Source organism: Buteo buteo, chromosome 20 (genome assembly GCF_964188355.1).
Source record: "Buteo buteo chromosome 20, bButBut1.hap1.1, whole genome shotgun sequence".
NCBI classification, from domain to species: domain Eukaryota; kingdom Metazoa; phylum Chordata; class Aves; order Accipitriformes; family Accipitridae; genus Buteo; species Buteo buteo.
Window position 1 is genome coordinate 3,122,299 of NC_134190.1, and position 22,400 is coordinate 3,144,698.

General features: G+C 44.0%; 2 protein-coding genes across 3 annotated transcripts; both read right to left on the bottom strand.

Moving 5' to 3' along the window:
- Positions 1 to 4,882: 4,882 nt before the first annotated feature.
- On the bottom strand, positions 4,883 to 14,961 carry RBFA (ribosome binding factor A). The gene is made up of 7 exons (XM_075052394.1): positions 14,820 to 14,961; positions 14,378 to 14,420; positions 13,544 to 13,720; positions 10,880 to 10,992; positions 9,603 to 9,687; positions 7,314 to 7,393; positions 4,883 to 5,615 (listed from the first exon to the last, which is right to left on the bottom strand). Exons 1-7 carry the CDS (start codon positions 14,930 to 14,932, stop codon positions 5,225 to 5,227), a joined length of 1,002 nt encoding a protein of 333 aa, XP_074908495.1. The 5' UTR covers positions 14,933 to 14,961; the 3' UTR covers positions 4,883 to 5,224.
- Positions 14,962 to 15,490: 529 nt separating this feature from the next.
- LOC142042344 (putative 2-ketogluconate reductase) lies at positions 15,491 to 20,696 on the bottom strand. Of its 2 annotated transcripts, none has more exons than XM_075052185.1 (6): positions 20,528 to 20,696; positions 19,448 to 19,834; positions 18,335 to 18,506; positions 16,808 to 16,986; positions 16,158 to 16,254; positions 15,491 to 15,782 (listed from the first exon to the last, which is right to left on the bottom strand). In XM_075052185.1, exons 2-6 carry the CDS (start codon positions 19,827 to 19,829, stop codon positions 15,629 to 15,631), a joined length of 984 nt encoding a protein of 327 aa, XP_074908286.1. In that variant the 5' UTR covers positions 19,830 to 19,834; positions 20,528 to 20,696; the 3' UTR covers positions 15,491 to 15,628. The 2 variants fall into 2 exon arrangements, with proteins under 2 accessions (XP_074908286.1, XP_074908285.1); XM_075052184.1 differs by having other exon boundaries at positions 20,348 to 20,696.
- Positions 20,697 to 22,400: the final 1,704 nt, after the last annotated feature.

Consider the following 22,400-nt stretch of genomic DNA (forward strand, 5'->3'; position numbering starts at 1 on the left):
CTTTGGGGATATTTGAAGCCCAACTGGACGCGGCCCTGGGCAACCTGCTGTAGCTGACCTTGCTTTGCGCAGGAGGGTTGGATTAGAGAGTCCATGGAGGTCCCTTCCCACCTCAACTGTTCTGTGATTTTGTGGTTGCTATTGCAGCTTGTCATCAGGCCAACAGGAGAAGAACCCAAGCTCCGTTGTACTAGGTTTTCTTTTGTCAGGAGCCACCCTGTGTTCCTAGGAGACTCTTTTTGGTCTGATTGCAGCCAAAGATGTATTAAGCTGCTTAGAGTCCAGCAGAAGCAGCTCCTCCTTCCTCGCTGTTTGTTTGAAGCCTCTCCTCAGAGGAGAATCAGGGGATGATTTTCAATTACAAGTTAGCAATGTCAATAAAGTCAGTAAGGTCTCATGAAGCACAGCTGTGGACTGCTGCAAAATCCTGAACCAAAGTTTTCCACTGAAGAAGTAAACAGTAGAAATAGAGAAGCCTCCTTCTCCCGAGACACACACCAGTGGAGACACTCACAGACTTCTTGGTCTAGCACCCTTGAAACCCTCATGTCAAAGAGAGTAGATACCGACTTCTGGCTTTAGTGTGGGAGCCAGGAATAGACATATACGCATTGCTTTATTTGGAAAGCCACTTACACACCAGCAATAACAGAAAGGGTATAAATCCTGCAACTGCAGGTGGTTCAACAAAAGGCTACAAATATTGCTTGAACCTGAAGAATAAAATAATCATCACTTGAAACGATGCCAGGTTGTCCCTGGTAACTTGCTGAATCTGGCAGCCCATGGATCCCAGCTGCAGAACTTGTCTACTTTACGAGACGCCACCAATCTCAACACATCTGCTGTTGCACTGTGTGCTGGTTTTAGCTGGGATGGAGTTAATTTTCTTCACAGTAGCTGGCATGGGGCTACGTTTGGATTTGTGCTGGAAGCAGTGTTAATAACACAGGGAGGTTTTGGTTCCTGCTGAGCAGTGCTTACCCAGAGCCAAGGGCTGTTCTGCTTCTCCCCCCACCCCACCAGCGAGGAGGCTGGGGGGGCACAAGGAGTCGGGAGGGGACACAGCCGGGACAGCTGACCCCAACGGACCCAAGGGATGTTCCAGACGATAGGACGTCATGCTCGGCATATAAAGCTGGGGGGAGAAGGAAGGGGGGATGTTCAGAGTGATGGCGTTTGTCTTCCCAAGTCCCCGTTAGGCGTGATGGAGCCCTGCTGTCCTGGGGATGGCTGAACACCTGCCTGCCCATGGGAAGTGGGGAAGGAATTCCTTGTTTTGCTTTGCTTGCACATACAGCTTTTGCTTTACCTATTAAACCGTCTTTATCTCAACCCACAAGTTTTCTCACTTTTACCCTTCTGATCCTCTCCCCCACCCCACCGGCGGGGGAGTGAGCGAGCAGCTGTGTGAGGCTGAGCTGCCAGCTGGGGTTAAACCCCAACACACTGCCATTTTCCTACGCCCATTCCCATGGCTTTGTTTTCTCTCTCTTGCTTTCCTTAGCTATTCCTTGGAGCCAAAGAGAGAGTAATTAACTGAAATTAACTACAAGTGTTCTCCATTAGAATTTGTTTTCCAGTAAGTTTGAGCAAAGCCCACCAGGTAAGATGGACTACCTGAAGAACATACCGCCAAAAAAAGTTAGAAGTAATTACCACAATAGACAAACCTTTCTGCATTTTTATTCTTATAGTTTGAAGTGTGATGCTTTGTTGGTTAGGTGTTTAGGATGATAGGTCTTTCACCATAGCAGATTTTAAAGTACAAATGAGTGCAGTGCAGCAATGCGCTATCAGCAGTGATTGAGTGCAAGAAAAACAGGTGTGCAACTCATTATTCCTTGTTAATGAAGATTTTCTTCTGGTGTGATAGGGCACATTCTATAGCGTCTTGAAATCTTTAAAACTAAGCCTTTTTGTCTTCACTTATCCTCTTAGAGAGTTAGATATAAGACAAAATAGCAAAGCATTGCGCAATATATTGATTTCTTTCTCTTTGCCAAGCTTTTATTCTACATTTCTTGGCTTTACATATGCAAGCAAGGCTTAAGGATAGATTGGCTTTCATGACAAATAAGTAATTCATTGGACAGAAAATAAGATTTCGATGAGATGTGCGTCTTGGTTTTCTAATTTCCATGGCATGATGTCTTTTTTGTCAGCGGCTTTTCTGACTCACATGAGTAAGGAGACTGTTGCCCTCCCTGAGTCATATGTTTTGGAGAGGGTTAGTAAACTTCTCACTGTCAACCTGTCTGCAGCACAGCAGTGTTACTCAGCAACTCCGCTGGAGAGACGCTTCTGTTTTGGAAAGACACAAAATGCTTAAATGCTTACATAGCAAGGTCTTAGAGGGGTCAGAGATATCAGACTGATTGGCTAAAATGAAGCAGAGGAACTATATGCCCTCATGTCCCTTTCAAAATTAGCACTTTATAGGACCAGGTCTTCAGGAAAATAACCAGACTGGAGGGATAACGGAGGTATTTCTTTACTTTGAGTCTGAAACTTAGATCTGAACAATACACTTGTGGGGTCCCAGGGTGTTTGGGAAGGTTTGGATTGACGGTGATAGGAAGCAATGAAAGCTCTTGTGCTTTTTAAAACTGTCAGTGACTAATCCCATTGATTCAAACACAAGTGGTGTAGCCCATGCTCACAGGGGCACCAATTGCTTAAATTCAGCTGCAGGTCTGATTCTGCCAATGTTAAATAACAATTACTCACAGCTACATATTGCTAATGAGGATTAACAGCTGAAGACAGGACTGCAGCAAGTGGCTGCCATTAAAGGTAGGGGACCAGGTCTGAAGGCCCCAGAAGCTCCTTCCCCATCTGTGGTTAAAGAATACATAAAAACTAGAATACATAAAAACTAAATCAAGGCACTCTGCAAGCAGTTATAGTTCATTTTGCTCAGATAGACCGTAACATTCATTTATTGCCTTTTGCAGCTATAAAAGCCTGAAGGTTACTATTACACGGGTAGCATAGCAGAGAAAGCTGCCCACCCCGCGCTTCCCCGGGATGCCGGCAAGGCTGGGGCAGAGCGCTAACGAGGGGGGAGGCTGGGGAGCTGCTCCCACCCCTCTACTCTGGTGCCGTTCTCTAGATATCCCCTGGGCCACTTCTTCCTTCCAGCCCGTCCTGCTTTAAGATATCCATCTCTTCTAAAGCTGGTTGGGTTTGCTTCGTTTTCCTCATCACCAGGTTCAGAATGGATGTCCCATCTCTGGACGCCCTGCGTTAAGCGCTGGGCCGTCTCTCTTCTTGAACAGAGCCTGGTTTCTGTGATGTTCGCTGTGGCAAGCAGAAGAGGTCAACTGCCCTCCCTCGCTTAACGAGGGAGCGAAGGTGTCAGGGCTGACGGTGGGAATGGTTTTGGTTGGTTTTAGATGAAATCTAAGCTATGAACTGCAAACGTAGCTTATAGATGTCCGAACTAAACAAGCAGCAGAGGTAATCAACTTTGTTCTCTTTGTTCTTTCAAAAGCCTAATATGTAGGTTGTCTGGGCATTGGGGTTTTTTTTCTTTTTTTAACCTTTCAGTAGAGGCAGGACAGTCCCACATATAGCAGAAACTAAAGATGGAAACACTAGTAGTCGGTGGATTCATTTAGCAAGTACCAATTAACAGGTTCCTGTCGTTCATTCAGAAAGTTAAGAGCTTTGTTGCCAAGTTGCAACAAAATCATGGCTAGCTTTGATTGACGGTGATACTGCACGTGAACAGTTTCTGATATGATAAATACCTTCACTCACTGGAAAACAAACTAAAGCATCTACTTCAAAGTGTGTCTGTCCTGTGGAATTTAGGAAGAACTCCTGGGAAGCCCCAACAAGGCACGCTGAAATTTGTGGGATTGTTCACCTACTTCAAGTTAGACAAGTACTAATGTGAGCTACAGCTTCGGTATGTACCCTAATAAAAGTGATAGATACATTTATAAGATCCTGGCCCTTATTCAATACAAGCTCTGAACAGCTTATAGAATAGCCTATGGACATTCGTAGCCCATATCCTCTCCATATTTTTACAGGCAATCAATCTTCAGAATATGCTTCAAGGGGATTATTAAATAACCTACAGTGAATTTCAGTGTTCTTTGCTGACCTGAACTCCTCTCTTCAACCCAAAAATCCTTTAGACTATCTTTTGTATTCTGGAGCTTATACTCGCTGTCTTTTAAATCTTTTTGAAAAACTAGAGCAACATAGCATAGTCCAACCTCCCCTGCATTGCCTTTCTTTACTTCCCCATTAACTAATGGAATTAAATGTTCCTTACTTCTGGTAGAATTCCTTTTTACTACCTTGTTAGTTGTAACTTATTTTGAAGCTTCAGCCCTTCTGACTTTATACACTCATGCTATTCTTTTTTACTTGCTTTGAGCCAGAAAGCTTTATTCTCACTTTTTATATGATTCACCATCCATTTCCAAATCTCAAACGTTACCGGGGCATTCCTCCCTGCCGCTTTGTCTCTGCCTTTGAGTTTTTAATACATTTTTTTCAGTCATGGTCAATGCTTTACCCAATTTTACCCAACAGATGAGCAGTTATCTATTCTTTTCTGGCTGCAGTTCCCCTTGCACAACTGTAAATTTCTAAATATTAAAATAAATAAATAAATTTATTTTCTTTCAGGGTTGTAACTTTATTGGCCATAATTTCAGTGAGTTTCACCTTCTTGTGGAAAGAGTTCCCCCATTAGACTAGGTCCTCTAGAGAATACCCTGTCCTGGTCTTTGTGCGCTGAAGGCTGCTCTTTGAACACCACTGTCATTATTTTGCTTCCCTCTTCCTTCCTGACCTTAGAATAACAGACACCATCACTTTGTGATTATTTTTATCCAGATCACTCAAAAAAAAGAAGACATTTTATTTCGACAGAGACACCATAATTTTATTGGAAATACTTGACAGAACTGCAAGAAGTTTTAACTCAGTGCTCACTATGTATATTTTGTTATTACGAACTGCTCTCTGGTTGAAAGTCCTACAACTGCAGCAGCTTGAAAGCTGCTTAACAGAATGTCACAAATAGCATTTTTGTTTATCTTACATACTTTGTGCTAGCAAACCTCCCCACATGTGGCAAACCTATTAGTTCAAAAGAGGAAGTGGTAAACAGGCTGTACAAAACTAATCTTTCAGTATGTATAGCAGTCTTTTTTTCGGCATTGGCAGCCTCCATTTTAAAGGGAGTGGCTTTTTCACTTCATTTCAGTTTATCCATAGGCTGACTTAGAGTTTTGCCATCATCCGCCTCCAATTCATCTACCTCTTCCTGTAATTCATCCTCCAGATCACAGTCCAAGACTGATTCAGTGTTATCATCCCAGTCATCATCTTCGTATCTGTCCAGTAAGTATTTCTGTGGTGTAATGTCATCATCAGGAGGATTCCTTGTTTTTTTCTTTTTCATTTTCTTTTGAATCTTGGAAAGTTGCTGCTTCTGCTCTTCTGTCCAGGCAATGCTTCCTATATCTCTTGACACTTTCAGTCTTTTGTAGTCCATTATCTGCTTATTCAGCAGTTCATGATCAATACCAAAAAGATTAGACGGCATGGGTGAATCTGAAGATTGAGTTGCTGAAGAGAACAGTTCACTGTGGAAAGGAAAACAAATATGGGGTTTTTTTCCCCGTGTATATTTTAAGGGGCAATGCTAACTGTGACAACTTGAGTAACACAGAAATAAACTGGAGTCTTCAGTTTTACTTTATTAGTGCACTGTGTTCCGCATTGTGCTCCCTATGTTAAGAAGGAAGAGATACCACCAGACTATGCGTCCAAGGACAAGCTGTGCATAAGCCTGCCAGCGTGTCAACAGATTTAATGGGAGGAAGCCAATAAAGCAACTACATTCCAGATAAAACTGCTTGTTTCTGGAAAAAGTGTGCATAGGTAACAGCGTGAGCACCAGACCTGGGAGCCCTAAGGAAGTTAGACTTCTCCCAGCTCTTCCAAGAAGTGAGAAGCAGCAGCCTGTGCCCAAAACACGTCAGACAGATGTACAAGTGGCAGTATATGGCACCTCGAGCTGGACTTAAGTATTTCCACAAGACAGAAACAGAGGAAGAGGTTAGGTGCCCTGTGGGAAAGTCTGTCACAACAATGATTTTCCCCAAGAAGCTATTTCTGACTTGCACCTGATGACCATCCTGTGAGACGTTAAGGCACACAAAGCATTTCCACCAACAGACTGCAGCCCACAAGCGCGAGGCTGTTGGCTTTGAGAGCATCCAGTCCACAGAACCATTATTCCAATAGACTGTTCAGTCCTATCCCTCAATAGCCAAAAATCCCTCACAGAAGAATGCTAAATTAACTTACTTTTTGTTAACTTAGGGAGATCTGTCAGTAAACTTGTAACTCATGTATAACAAACCAAACTTATACCAGGAAAAAAAGTGGCCAAGTAGAGGAGTACTGGTAAATGTAGAGCTTTTATCCTCATGAGAAAGTTACCAGCAAGAAACAAATATTACTGCCGCAAAGCGGGTTTTTTTTCATTTAATTATCACAAACACATTGAGTCTTGAATTCTTAGAAATCCTAAAAATATTTCCCTCATAAAAGTAAAGATACTAATACCAGAGCAAGTATTGGGTCTGCATGTGACAAGTCTGATGACTATGTCACTCAGAGTACAGGCATCAAACACAGCTGACTTCTAAGACTGTTTTCTGGTATCACCTTATAGGTTAGTTGCCTCTGAAAGCATATACACTATACTGTTACAAGTGAAAATGCAGTCATTCTCCACAGCTTAACAGAGGTCCACGTATATAAAAAATAGACTTTCCATATTTGCAAACCTGTGGTCTGCAGCAAGGTACCTGTGCACAAGAACCAAAACCAAAATAGCCTACAAAAATGTGTCTGCACTAAAATATGAAAGTAAACCAGAGCATATATACTAAGAAATATTTTCCCTTAATTTTAATAAATGGGTGTAACTTTAGTAAAGAAAGCTTAAGCCACAAAATAAAATGCCATCCTCTACATTTAATTTCTGGGATGATGACATATTAGTTTGGTCCTAGGCTATTCTGTAGCCTCTTCTGTTGATAAAAGGGCCCAACTGATCTCTTTAAAAGCTGAGATGCCTTTTCAGTAAGGTCTTCCAAGAAGTCTCTCTCTTTTACTTCCTATTTCCTTGTAATGCCATTTGCTGAACTCTATAACAACAACATACACATCTAACTAAAATATACTTTCCATCATGTCAAATAATACCCAATTTAAGTGCGCCAACAGAGATGAAAATGGACACTTGTACAATTCCAACTCAAAAAACCCACCTAGAATCATTTTGAGATAATATTTCTTCTTCTTCTTCTTCTGGAGGTCCAAAATCAGCAATTGACAATAATTCCTCAATCTGTTAACACATGAAGACACTACATGTTAAAGGTCCCATATTAAATTTACCTTGTTGACACCTACACAAGAAACAGACAAGTACCTAATGGCAAATATTTTATTTTCTACATGTTTGGAATATTTAGCAAAACCATTTCAAAATAGCCTTTTCTTCCATTTACATGGAACTGCTTATACTTGTTGCCTGGAAAGTTTGTGTCAAATAGAGTACCTGATCCAGGGATTCCTGCAAAGTTTTTTGCCTCATGTACATTATGAACAGTTGGCTAGGGACTGTGTGACATATATAATTTTTGTTTTATTTGGTCTTATGTCTTGCAAATCCTTTTTCATAACATCCTTGCACTGAGATTTTTTTCACTTCTTCCCCCTTTCTGCAAGTTTGTATTTCTATTACATGTAAATATTGAGTTCCCAACTCCCTTTTAACATGGCACCTAACCAGTAAATGCTACAAAACTAGTATATTCAGTGCTTATAGACTGTACCTAATTGTGAAAATTTTCTCTCATTTGAAACTTTCATTCCTACTTTTCTTTACATTACTTCCCTTCTAATTCAGCGTATTCTAGGAGCTGAATTGGATGGTCCTTCCCTGTCTTCCAATACTTAAAAATTAGGTTCAGCTACGTTATTTCAAGCCCTGTTTTTCAAATCTGTGGATTACATAAATCTGATGATCTGCAAAGTGTGAAAAGATGATTCACCTAAGTGCTTCCCAGTGCCATTCACTGACAGAAGCTATACAGGGAGGGTTTTTCTTGTCTTGTGTGGTTAACTTTCTTGGTGCCTATGCACTGAACTTGAAGGTAAGGTAGTCCAGGTGTTTTCTTCTTCAAAAAGAGCAAGTGGTCATTTAACAAAGTTTGAGAAACAGTGATGAATGGAACAGGTTCCACAGTAACAGACCTGAAAGGCAGGACCTGCAGGAGTAGATATTTGTAGCTCCATCTAGGTATGTTAATAATAGAGTAACAGTAGTGACAAAGTGCTTCCATAATCATTTGTTACTTGTTGTGCAGAATTCCTTGCATCAATTAGGGGGAGCATAATAATGAATATAAATGGCTTCCAGAAGTGTTTAGTTCATTTCTATTCTTGTGCTTTTTGTTAATGCTAATGCAGGTGAAAAACATTTGCACTGTGGATCAGTATATTGGCATGAAACTCAGAATTTTTCTGACCACAGAAAGTTCAAGCAGTTCACTGCATTTCTAAAGAATCTGAAGTTCTTGTTATCCCTTCCAGCTCTGCTAATACACACTGCACAAACCTGTAAGTCACCAACAGTAATTGCTTGTAACAGTAACACATCTAAGAACAAGACACTTCAGGGCACAGAAATGCGAAGGTACTCTTTTCAACTAATGTTCTTCACATTCGCATCAACAGCTTGAGGAGACGTTTTTCAGGAAATTCCAATCGGTGTCACCTTTCTCTTCTGAATACCTCACTATTGAAAAGATGTCACTTTACAGTCCTAATGACAGAAAATTCCTAGAAAACATCGTTATTCTAGCAATATTTCAACTAGTTAAAACTATCAACACCTTGACAGAAAATGTGAAATAGTAAAGATTATTTTAAAAATTTAAATAATAATAATAAAAAAAATAATAGGATGAGTGAGCTCACATCCTCTATGCAAAGATCTGCACTTCCCTAGAAACAAAAATTTTAACAATTCACAGATGGAAAAAGACTGGGGTAAAAAAAAAATTAAACATCACTGATTAGATTCAATGGAATTTTAAAAAAAACATAACATTTAAAATGTGGAAGACAGCTCCTCAGACCTCATTTCTATAATCTGTATACCAGGCAACAGACAACTACCTATCCTATATTATTCCTTAAAATCATAATTTCATTTTTTAGGATTTCTTTTTTGGCCTAATGGTCTGGCCTACAAGCTTCTTTGAACACTTCACTTCAGAAATTTTAATAGTAACATCAGAAAAATTTCACGAGGCAATACCTACAAGAATTCTTTTACCTTGTATATAAGCATCAGTCCTACTCAGGATTCTTTGCTAAAAAGCTTTGGAACGTGAAGAGGAAAGGGTATAGACAAAGACTGATTTTTAATGTAGATTGGTAGAGCAATTGAATGATCATTCTCTCTGTGTTCCTAAGCATTATGGTATACTAAGTCACCATGTTTGCATATCATTATATTTGTACACTGAGTCAAAGATTACAATTACCTCTTTTACAGCTGCAGCTTCTTTGTCTTTTAAAAATACTATTGGAGGTACATTTCCTAGAATCTGCTGACTTGTCAGAAGATACCTGGCAAAAATACAGCATTCACCAGTATTAGTAACAATACAGCACCTCCAGTACAGATAAAATATATTAAATTAATTCCAGCAGTGCTGCAAATTTAAAGATAATGGTTTGCAAAACTTACAGTCTGATGGGTATCCATTCAGGCTAGTGCTAAGCAATACATCACTGCAGAATCCCAACTCCAAACGTATAACATACAATAACTACTAGCTGCAGATACCACCGAGTATTTGTCTCCTACATGCACAGGCTGGCGCAGTTCTTTCCCCACTTCATTTGGCTTCCTTATCCCCACTGTAGGGGTGAGAGCAGTGGGGGACAGAGCCCTTACAGCAGGGCACGACAACTAGTCCTACATGCGAGCTGCAGGAAGGACTGACAGGGCTCCCCTTGTCTTCTTCCCAGCCAGCAACATTCCTTGTCAAAGAGTGGAAACTGTTGGGAGTAGAAGAGAGGACTGTGCTGGAGCAGGAATTACACAGCCTAGGGAAATGGGGGGAAAGGAGATGGCCCTACGAGTGTGCTTCAGTGCTGCCTTCCCCATGGGGTGAAGTCCTGATCCTCCAACAGACTGGCTGGATAGCAGAGGGTAAGCCAAGGAAAGAGGGAAAGACAAAAATCTCTGCAATATCCTGAAAACTCACTAGACCCTCTGCCAAAAATGGGTAAAAGCATTATAACACACAGTAGCATCCCAACATTTATTTTTTGGTGTCAGTATTGCAAAGGATTTCTGTAATATCAGTCATCCCTTCCAGTGGTCCAAATTGTCCATAGCGATCAGAACTGCTCAGTGAATCTGTAAGGAGAAACTTGTAATTGCCAGTCCTCTTGTGCAGCATCATATTCTGGCCTACTGTCGTGCACAGCATGTCCTGTCCACCACCACTAGCACAGTGAAGTGAAACTTCATCCAGACTCCTCTTTCTTTCTGCTCAGCCCAGTCCAATCCTAGGAAAGCACAGAAGCCAAATAAGGCAGCTGTGCTCCAGCAGGAGAATACATAGCTGGTCTGATGCAGCCATCCTTCCCTGGGAGGCTCATCACAGGAGGTGCTCTGACTCCAAACATCTAAAAAACTAAAGCACCCTAACAGGTCAGATATAGAATGTTAGGAATACTTAAGAAATGGCACATGGAATGGTACATGGCTATGAATGTATGAAGTGGTCTGTTTATCCCATAGCAGTACCGTATACGCGGAGCACTCTTCTGCAGTACGCTTTCAACGTAACTTTCTTTCTCTGTAGTGGCAGCAGGATTCCAGTACACACGACAGGCTGAAAAGTTTGATGCCAGGGACACCTGCAAAAAGACAAACATTTCTTTTAAACTGTAGATATACACACACTTCTTACACAACAAAGTCTCTAATTCATGAATAAGCATACAGTGACCCAAACTGGATATGTAAATTCTTAGGAGAACATCTTCCATCTCTGCTCTTAAGAACCATAATTATATGGTGCCTTTATAGAGGTAGAGTTTAGCACCAAGTAAGATTTACAGTCAGTACCTGAAAGAACTTTTTTTATTTAGGCAAGTCACTGCCTAATCTCCCCTTCAACCCAGATTAAATGGAGGAGAAGTCTGTCAACATCTGCAACGTTACTGACAGTGCTACATTTAGTCAATGCAACGGTGCTACCACCACCAATAGTCCAGAATGACAATTTATGGCATGCTGTTTTGGAATACAGTTGAAAGTGTAAGTTTCCACTACAGAAGGAATTGTGACACTGCCTGGTTTGTTGTCACCCAGTGTTTGTTTTTGATATTGACAGAAAAGAGGATGCCCTCCATACCACTGCAATGTAAGAGCCTCTCCAGTTCTAAAGCCTGCTGGCAACCTCCAGTGCCTGAACCCCTAGCTCACTAACAGCTACTATTCATAGCTGTCATGCATGCAATTGAAAACGCATGGTGTGCAGGGGCCAAAACACACAGGAGAGAGACTGACAATCTTCCTGAAGAATAAACTTCTGGAACATAAATTGGATTCTGAAAGATTTCTGTAACTGTCATTCATCGCAGCCAGCAGCCTCTTATAGAACAGGTTCTCACTATGAGAGCACGCTCAGCAAACTTCTAACAACCGATCTGGCTCAACCGAAGGAAGGAGCAGGGGAAGAGGGATAAGAAAGCATAAACCACCCATTGGAAGGCACAGTTCAGAGATCATCTAGTCCAGAAACCAACTCTTCAAACAAATAGGTGTCTACATACATCAGCAGGAAAAGACAACTCCATCAGAGTATTCCCAGGAGTGAAAACTGCATCACAGTCTGCTGTCGACAGTGCTACTCTTTCCTAGGGCAGAATGGACTGTCCCCAACAACCAAAGTAGATACTGATTCTTTCCACCACTAACTAACTCCTCCCTCAGGAAACCCACCACTCTACAAAAAAACCCACCGTGATCATTAACCTGCTGTTTCTACTGCAGGATCAACCCTCCCCATCTCCCACACTGAGTCAGATGTAAGCACATAACAATCCTATGTAACACAAGCCATTTCTTCATCATCACATGAATAATATCATTGAGCAGATAAAAGTTTGATGTATCAGACCTGAAGCACAATTCTTATCTGTATTACTATTATGTAATTTTAACTTTTGATACCGAAAAAAACCAAATTCTCATGGATTTCAGAAAGCCTGCTAGAAGATTTCTTTTGATAACAGAAGTAATGGTATCAGACCAGAATCAGCTCAAGAGTAAATCAGGACCGAGTCTCAGCCATGTCCCAGTGCAGCACGAACACTAAGCACTACACAGTTATAGTAAAAGCTGTACTATATTTGGAAGAAGGCTGTTTCTTTCCCTCTCTCACGTTATAAGTTGTTTCATTTACAGCAATGCCTCCTGAAAGTGCTGTGGCTTGCCTAAACCAGCCAGTATTTTTATGTGCAGACTTGCCATCTGAGTTAGACGAGCAATCCTCAAAGCCTGAGAGAGACAAATACTATATGACGGCTACTGCACATACAGAGCCAATTCAACTTGCCCATGTAATTTTAATCACTTGCTTGAAGACAGAATGAATTCAGCTGGCAAAAACGTCTGTTTGAACCATAAATGCCAAACCCCTTGTCCCAGATGCAGCTATGAGGTGCAAGTATTTTTCCATGCTTCTAACTAACAAAACTAAGTCCATCAAGCTTTTAAGCCAAACATGGGTATCATTTAATCTTGGCAAAACAGCAAATGTAGAAGAAAAAACTACAGACAACAAACAAGAATGTGGAGACTGACTTAGTTCCTGAACCAGAGCTTTAACATCCCTTTCAAACCCGTGAACTATGACAACACTAGCTACAGTTAGGTACAAATTCCAATTCTTTCTGGAACCTTGCTTGCCAATGTCATTTTCTTCGGCTTGCCTTTTTTTTTGAACTAAGCTCATGCCCCACTTAGGTCTTCTACCTGTGTAATGATGCTGGTGAGGGACACAATGAGGTATCAACTCTCACACAGCTGCATGAAGAAAAGAGTCTTGGAAAGATACACTTACATTGGCAAAACCAGGCTCCTTCTGAAAGGGCAAGGCAAATAATACATGTCTGAGTAACAGAAAAAAAGTCATACCAGGAGAATCACCATTTAGTTGGCCTAAGTTGCATTTGCATCAAAGCGGCAAAGGTCTACTAAGCCAGGTACAACAGTGGCAAAGTTCTCCCAGTGCGCAAGGTGAATCCAGACCTTGCTGTGCCCTGCCACATCAGAAGCAATGCAGTAAAACTCCTCCTGCACACGCGCATCACAACATCCAGGGGAGCTCCTTTGGCATGCCATGCTGACCTCAAGGTGTAGTCAAAGCGGCTCAACACGAGCTGTAGCTTTGGCACTTGCCTTGCAGATTTCCAGCTTGAGATCATAAAGTTCTTGATTAACTTCAGAGGTAGCCATCATCTCTGTCACAGCTTTATGAATAAGACTGTTCAAGACTCTGCAGCGTATGTTATCTTCTTTCCTAGTTTTTGTCTGGTCATCTTTCATTACAGAGGCCAACTTGGTTTGTTTATACATCTTTAAAAAAAAAAAGACAACACATTAATCAGTAGTTACGAACTTGTATTAGGCAATTATATACAGTCTTGTGCACCCTACTAAGTACGCTCTCAGAATGCCATTATTGCAGCTGCGATGGCTTTATATAGGTCTTATGTATCAGGTGTTTCCATAAAGAGTATTTCTGTTCACTAAATCTTTGACCTTCATGTATTACAGTCAAGGTTTCTTAGTTTCTTCATTATTTTGTAGCAAGCTATATAGCTTAATAAATCTGTTGTCTAAAATATGGCACATATTAACTGAAAAGCATTGCTTGTTTGAAAAACAAACAGGGAAACTTGTTTTCTGTAAAACTGAGCTGGTATCCAGAAGTTTTAACCTGGATCAGTTCTCTGCTGTGGGTTCAAGAGCGTGCGAGAGAGTGCTGGTGTTGCTGCTGGCGCAGACGAAAGATCAGCACGGAAGAGGGAAACGGCCACGGGGAACCGAAGGGCTTCTCTCCACAGCAATCCTGGCGTGTCATAGCGAAACTGGAGCCCTAGTGTTCATTCACAAAATTGTGCTACTTCTCCTACAGAAAACGCTTTTCCCAAAATTGGGACACAACGGCAGAAGCCCAAGCTTGCTCCTCCCGGCGCGGATAAACGCAACGCCTCAAAAGCTTCCACTTACCATTTTAGATCCCAGGGTCGGGCTCTCGTACCAAAACTTCTTTCTTTTGGGAAGAGGAAAGGAAATCAGCTTCACCTTTCAGCAGCTCAGAGAAACAACGGGCTTCCCCGTGTCAGGAGAAGGCCGCCCGCCTGAAGGCACACGACGACACCCGTGTGTCACAGCCCCCCCAAGCCGTTCTCCCCACCCGCGGCTGCATGGCGGGCCGGGCCGGGTGGAAAGAACAACCCCACGCTTTCCTCAGAGATCGGTGTAACGTGGCACAAGGCCGTCAGCGGAGCCCCACGGCGCACCGGGGTTGCTGCACCGGGGCGGGTGGTTCTCCCCCACGCTACCGGCAGCACGGGAGCTCCCCGAGACCCGCCAAATCCTCTCACACAAACCAAATCCTCTCACACAAACCACCCCCGGCCCTCCCTCCCTCTCTCCGCCCGGCACCTACTTCTTTTTGCGGAGCATTTTCCTCAGCAGGTTCCTGGAACCGCTCAGGGCGGCGGAGCTGCGCAACGCCCGCCACCACCGCGGCACCGCCGCCGCCGCCCGCCCGCTCCACATAACCGCCGCCGCCGCCCGGCCCGGCCCGGCCCGGCGCTCGCCGGTAGCGGCGGCGGTGCGGGCTCCCCCTCGCGGAGCGGCGGCCTCCGGCGGGGAGGCCCCGGGGAGGGAAGGCGGGAAGAGGCTGAGGTGCCCTCGGGCACAGGCGGGCGGCGGGGCGCCGAGCTGAGGGAAAGCTCACACCCCCGCCACCCTCAGCGCCAGAGCCGAGCCCCGGGCGGGCAGAGCCGTGCCCGGGCTCCGGTCGTGTGGGGGTACGGGAGTTGGCCGGGAAGCGAAGACGAACCTGGGGGCTGCCCCAGGAAAAAAAAAGGCCGCCGACAACGTTCCCCCCACCCCGCAAGACGGGGCTGCCGGAGCCTCGGGAAGGCTGCGGTGCTTCGGTGGCACCGGGGGACGACTTCGGCCGCCGCCGATCCGGTGTCAGGTCCACGGGCCGTTTTAAGAGGGTGCGAGCAAAATAAATGACACCGGTGCGAGGCTCTGGGCCCTCCGGCGTTTCTCACTGGAGTTCACGGGAGAAAAACAGCAGTTCTCCACACAAAATCGGTTTGGGTTATTTAAACGAATCAGAGGCACGCGTTATCGATTTTATCTGTTTAACACACGCGGGATAGTTACACGAAGAGCGATCAAATTACTGTTTCCTCACACCAGGATAAACACTAATGGCATTAACATTAAACGCAGGCCGCTTTACAGTAATACTTCGTTAGGGATAGGAAGACCCGCAAGACCGGCTTGTATGCTCTCCATCATGTTTTCCATCATAAGGCGGCGTGTCTTTTTGGTGGCACTTCCAATGTGAGGAGTTATTATAACATTCTTCATCTTTAACAAAGGGTGATCCCTGGGAACGGAAAAGAAATGCTGAGCTAGCCACTCACAGAGCATTCACCTGTTATTTCGTCACCTGAAGGGAGCCAGGGAAATATCTAAAATAATAATTAAAAACTAACTGCATGACCCAAGCCTACTCAGAGGCGTTCAGACTGTTGCCTAGCTTGCGGTTTTTTTGTGCAACAAATCGTCCAAATAAGTCACTGTGAATTTGGTTTGGCTAGGACGGAAGGATTGGGGACATCGTTTCAGTAGGACTAGCACAGATACATCATGTACTCCTACTAACAAAGTATTATCCAACTTCTCACGTGCTCACAAACTTGTACGTAGTTTGAACCACACACATACACTCACTTATATTTAACTGAAATACATGTCCTACCTTGGCAAAGGTTCAGGATACGTCACATCCAGAGCAGCTGCCTTAATAACTTTGTTTTGAAGGGCTTCCACCAAAGCATCCTGATCCACAACCAGACCTGGGTTACAGTAAGAAGGATACTCTTATTTTCATATTCCACACTGTTCTCTCACCATCCTTTTGGGCATGGCAGTCAGGCAAACGGCCTGGCTGGCGATGTTCACAAAGCAGCAGCGGCAGCAGAGATCCCGTGGTGAAGTGGGAGGAAGAACCTTGGGTACGTGCATCAGAGTTGGACAGTCAGGAATTTTAGAAGGCAGTACGTAGCACCGTAAAACAAAGTACAGTGCCAGACTTCAGAGCGGGCTGTGCCACCCTGATGCATGTTAGCAACAAGACTGCACTAAATAAGTAAAAAGCTTCAGTAGGAGGTTATGCAAATATACATGGGCTTCTAACCCTCCACGCTCACTAACGTTTTAGAGACCTACTTGCTCATAATTACAGAAATGCTTAAATGTTTGGCTGAGATATGACCACGGACACCTAAATAATCTAGTAATCAGAGAATTTACTGAAAATTTCAGAGTGACTCTGTATTAGGGTTGGGTTTTCCCAGGACTTTTTATGCCAGCAAACCGTAACACAGTTTCATTTATTCTGCACCCTACCTCTGCTGGTATTAATGAGAGTAGCTGTGGGTTTCATCAGCTCCAGCTCCCTCTTCCCAATCAGTTTGTGTGTCTGTGGAGTCAGGTTCACAGACAGCAACACAAAATCGGACTGCTGGAGCAAATCATCTATCTTCTTACAGTAAATAGCTCCAACGGCACTTTCTTCTTCCTTGCTTCTGAGGGGAAAAAATTCAACTCCAGTAGTAAGCAACAAGAAAAAGTTCAAATCACCATTAGAGAAAAGGTTTCTTAATAGTTTTCTTCACTCTGTAGTGCAAAGCAGTTAGCCAGTTATCTGACAGAAAGGCAGTAAAGAAAAATGTTAAGCTCTTTCCCAGAATACCAAGTGCACTATACACAAATGTGCTGTACTATACCTGTGGGGATGGAAAGTAAGAAATGAGAATCATGTAAATGCACTGAATAAATAATAAAATAAATGCATTTGTGTCACAGCTCCTGGTTGTAATGGGGATTCTTATCCAACCCAAAAGTGAGACTGATGTTTGACATGAATTCCCTTCCCTGTGAAAAGTAACTTGTCTGAAAATTACTGAGGAAACCCACACAAGACAGGGCAGGGGTTAAACCTGCAGAAATCTGAGTCAGCAGCAGTCTGCTTGCTCTGCGCATCAGTGCTGGTTCACTGAAACCACACGCTGCAGGACCTGCCGGTGCATTTGATCCCTATCAGGACAAGGTCGGGCACGTACTGCCCGGCTCCCATCAGATCCCCACAAAAGAAGAGGATGGGATGGGCCTGGCGGGAGTCACGGTGTATGTGAAGGGCACAGACACCTCATCTAGAAGACAGCAAACGGGCTGGCAAGCCCGGCTTTTCATTGTCAGCTGGATCTGAAAGGGCGAGATATCTCTGCCTGCGTCCCTGCCTTGCCCAAATCACAGGAGTTCTGTCCTCCCAGGCTATTTCTCCTTTCCCCGGTCTACTGCAATGTCACCAACATGACAGAAGGGCCCAGGGAGCCCTGGACTGACGGGGAGACCAGCGAGATGTGTCTCTCCCATTCCGTCCTGACTTTGTTTCTCTATAAATCGGGAAATAAATGACCACCTTGAAGCGAGTGTGTGTACTTTGCCACTCAAAATAAAGAGCCACTAATAAGGCAGCAACTTATTGTCATGGCCCCGAGGGCACCACCAGCCCTGGCTGTCCCAGTCCGGCACCCTGGCGCTTCTCCAAATCCCAGGACCCCGAGGCAGCTCCCCTGGGGGCCGTCAGCCCCTACCCCAGCAATGCTGCAGCAGTGCCAGTCTCCAGCTCCCCTCAGCACCCATCTGGCCTCTGCCCTGCCTTATCACCATGAAATCGCCTGATGATTTGGACTTTTGGGCGAACCTGGCCTCACGGCTTCCTAGCACGATATTTAATAACAATAGTGCAGAGAGCACAGCGTCCTATCCTAACACGGAGAGAACAGGAGATCAGTTTGACAGCGAAAGGTACAAATAACGTTTAAAAGCAGTGGCAAAATAGACTTGCCATGGACCTGCGAACAGCTTTACCTCCGATTCCGGTTGTGGTACAAAATCTTCATTTCAAAGGCTTTGGCTCTCTCGGCCACTTTGTAGCCGATGGTGCCCATTCCCACGATCCCCAGGGTGGCTCCAGAAACCTCAGCCCCCAGCCAGTCAGCGGGGAAATACTCTGTGTCGGGGGAGACCGCAATCTGATAACCTTGGAGGAGGGAAAAGAAGGAAATACGTCACGTAAAGGATGTCCTGCCATCTGGTTACTTTTTTCCCCACTTTTTATCATAAGACAAGGCAGAAGCACAGGAGCAGTAACATCACGTTACTGTGTTTCTGGACAATAATGCTGCACTGTCAACATGACATCTAACATTGATTTCTTGCTTAGGATAGGAACGTATTCAGCCCTTCTCAGGCAGACAAGGAAGGTAAGGCCACAGCAGCAACCTCCCTTCGATGTACATCACACACCTGCCCATCATCTCTCTCTGCCCACAGCACTGATTATTGTGCCGTTGAAACGCATTTCGGCAAGACAGCTTCTTACTTACGGTGGTTCATCGGCAGGGCTCACGAAACTGGCAGCGCCATGGATGTCACCTACGTTGTAAATACTGAATGGTGCAACTGACGAATCAGTCAAGACTTTCAGTAAAGCCAATACAGATTCCCTGCTGTCTTGCCAATACACCAAAGTTGACTGGGAAAAGAAAGATAGAGCATGGTGGACAGGTTTCTGGAGGGCTTGCTTGTAATGACTCAGATACATGTCAGCTTGGCAAGGACAGGTTTCAAGCCTCCTTCAAAATACCTTCTTTTAATTCCCTTTTATTTAAAGTTGCAAAGCAAGACTGCAGTGAACAAGTATAACGAGTAAGTGGGTGTGGGCTGAGGGAGAAGAGGCCTGAATTTAGGGCTGTCTGAAGGAGGAACACATCTACCTTGCTGATACGCCTGTTTGCAAACAGCATGCGTTGCGTGCAAGTTACTGTCAATATGACAGATTTGTCTTAACTGTTTCCTCATCCCTGTATTTTCCTGTTTTTCTACTTTTAAGCTTACCTTTGCATCAGCACACACTTTCTAACTGCATGTTTTGAAGAGTCACCTTTTCTATAAAAAGACTAAAACCGTTTCAGTTATTACCTTCCACAAGCCTCCTGGAAGATGCCAGCATCAAAGCCATCCCCAAGTCTGCAGTGTCAGTGGAAACAACAAACGGAGTGTTGGACACTTTAACACCATAGCTGGAGATAAGTTTCAGGTCCAAGTGATCTATTCCCACTCCGGAGCTTGCAACTATCTTCAAGTTAGGCAAGCTCTGGAGCAGCTCTTCGTTAATAACCGGTCTGTGATACCACATATAAATAGCTCTGATCTTGTTGCTGAGAAATTTCTTGTTTTCAAGATATTCTGTCATGGTGATGAGATGAAAATGTTTCTCCAGAAACTCAACATGGTCTTCATATACTCCATGCTTCCCTCCTATATGGTCAATTAGCACATAAGGCAGGTCCTGACCCTCCATGCCCTCTACAAAAGCAATGAGAAACCAAAAGGGTATGTCCTCAAGTGGCCCATTATATGTTTTTTAAAAAACAGGAATTGATTGGCTCCATTACATGCTATTTTCCCACTCGATAACAGAGTTGGCTGAAGTTAGTCACTCCCACATGCAGAACCTGTCTTGTGTTTTCTGTGTTACTCAGAATTTCAATTTCGATATATTCTTGTCAATAGGACAAGAAAACCTTGTTTCTGGCACAGCAGCTATGCTAACTCTTAAACAAAAGAGCTACCAGGTGTTAATCCTGTTCAATATTCAAAGGCCAAAGTCTTGATAGTTTAAGAATGAGGCCATGTGAGTGGAAGGGTGTCTTTTAGCCCCCAAGTTCTGCCTTTGATTGCCACCTATGCAACCATATTAAGTAATTAGTAATTAATGAGCTTATCTCAGGAAAAAATCTTGTTTAATATAACAGAGCTATAATTTCACAACTATGAACTTTGGAGTTAAATCAATTTACTTCCTGAACACAAGTTTACCTTTTTTTTCCCCCGCCTCCTCCAGCGTCCCGACAACTCTTCACCCTGCCAACTCTGGGACGAACCAAGCCAGTTACCCCAGGCTGAAGCCAGGAGACCCACACGCTGCCCCTCAGCCGCTCGGGAATCACAGCCCTCGTGTCAGAGGCACACACACAAAAAAAACCACAAAATCTGTACCGGGCTCAGCAGCACAGACGGGATCCCCAGCTCCAGCGCTGCTGGAACGAGGCCCCACTGCTCTCGCACCGCCTGCTCCACGGGACCGGAGTCCGTCCGTCCTCCCTGCCCAAATCTCCAGCCGCCGGAGCGCGGTGTGCTGTCTGCTTTTCCAGCCCTTTCTGAAGGCGTTTGCAGTTCTCTGCGGGTGGGACTTACGGATGGGAGGGAGCTGGGCTGGCCGTGAAGGAGGGCAGGGAACGGGAGAGATCGCCTCCGGCTCCGGCTCTGGCTCTGGCTCTGGCTCCCGCTCCCAGCCAGGGGCACGGAGACCCCGGGACCCCCAACCCCCTCAGGGGAGCCAGGAGAGAGCGACAGGTGTTCACAAATAGTTGTGGGGTTTTTTTAAATGTACTGTGTTTCTGAGCTCGTAGTAATTTGAAAATAATTGGGATTTTGCATTAACATCAAGCACACCATTTTTCAATATCCTGTCTTTGAATACAAGCTATGGTCCGGTCTCTCTGTCAGTCATTGCACTATTTGCACGTACATTAACACGGCACGAAGCATTGTCTCTGACCCTCTGACCGGCAGGCACCAGTGACAGATCTCATTGCACGCACCAAGTGTCTTTTCCAACCTAAAGGATTCTAAGAATACCCTCAAAACCCCTCTTCGAGAGCTAAGCCACTGGGGCAGGCTCAGGTGCTCACTCCCTGCGGCTGTTAGCCCGGCTACAGCCATTCCTGGGCCTATCCCAGCTGAGAAACGCCTGAAAATTTTCCTGACGAGGTTACTTGGGACTGTGAATCCCCAGTGATGGAGGGCACGGAGTACAGCTTCAGTACTCTGCTTGCTCAAGCTGTGCTGGAGCCGTCCCCATTGCTGGGCAAGTGGCCAGCAGAATGCTGGAAAAGGCGCCTGGCTGCTGCGGCGAGAACAGCTCGGGAGCCGGGGAACACCGCTGCTGCGGGCACCGGGCATCTCTCACCTTCCACCCTATGGAATAACCAGCAATTGGGAACTGCTGGGTCTTGCCTGACTACTGTAGCGCCTTGCAAAAGAATGGGTTACAAAATCGTGTCGTCTTCAATTCTACCAAACGCATTTTGCTATGCTGAACACTTAAGGCAGTCAAATTTAACACCGAATCCTCTATAAAATGACTAATGAAAAGGTAAAGTATAATAAAATGTTGTAATGATTACACAAAACCGTAAATAGTTCTTATTATCCTGGTGATGATTTTTGAGTATCATTTGCTTACATGGATTTCAAGTTCAGACAGTTAAACTTTAAAGCAAAAATTCATTAACTAGCAAGATGGAGTTATGGCATATTAGCTGGATTCTTAGTTAAGTCTACTTGAATTTTCTTCTTTCAAAAGAAAGCAACAAACCCTAAAATGCTTACACATTCCCTGTTTCACATCAACTGCTTCCAAGTTTGCTGATAAGACATAATGGGTGATCTTTTAACTTACTGCTTACATTACAATACCTGAGACCAAAGGACCATTGTAAAGCCCCTCTCAAAGACACAAGTCATTCTGCCTCATGAACTGAGGAAGGAGGTCTACCACATTTTAGTAGTGAAGGTAAAAAAGAAAAAACTTTGGAAGGAAAATACAGTAGTTTTTCCCTTTGCATATCAAATCAACAAATTTGAATGAACAAAATGAAGGAGCAATTAGTCAGAGGAGTCAAAAAATAATAGTCAAAGGAATGTTACTCTTTTTCAAGCAAAAATCCAGGACATACATATCAAATGTCAAGAAAATGGGCGTGTTATGTGGTTAGATGTGGAGAGAATCAGGCGGCTTCAAAGTTTTTTTGTGTAACTTGAACATCTGATTTTCAAGTTATGGTTCAGGAGCTGATATATATCTCTA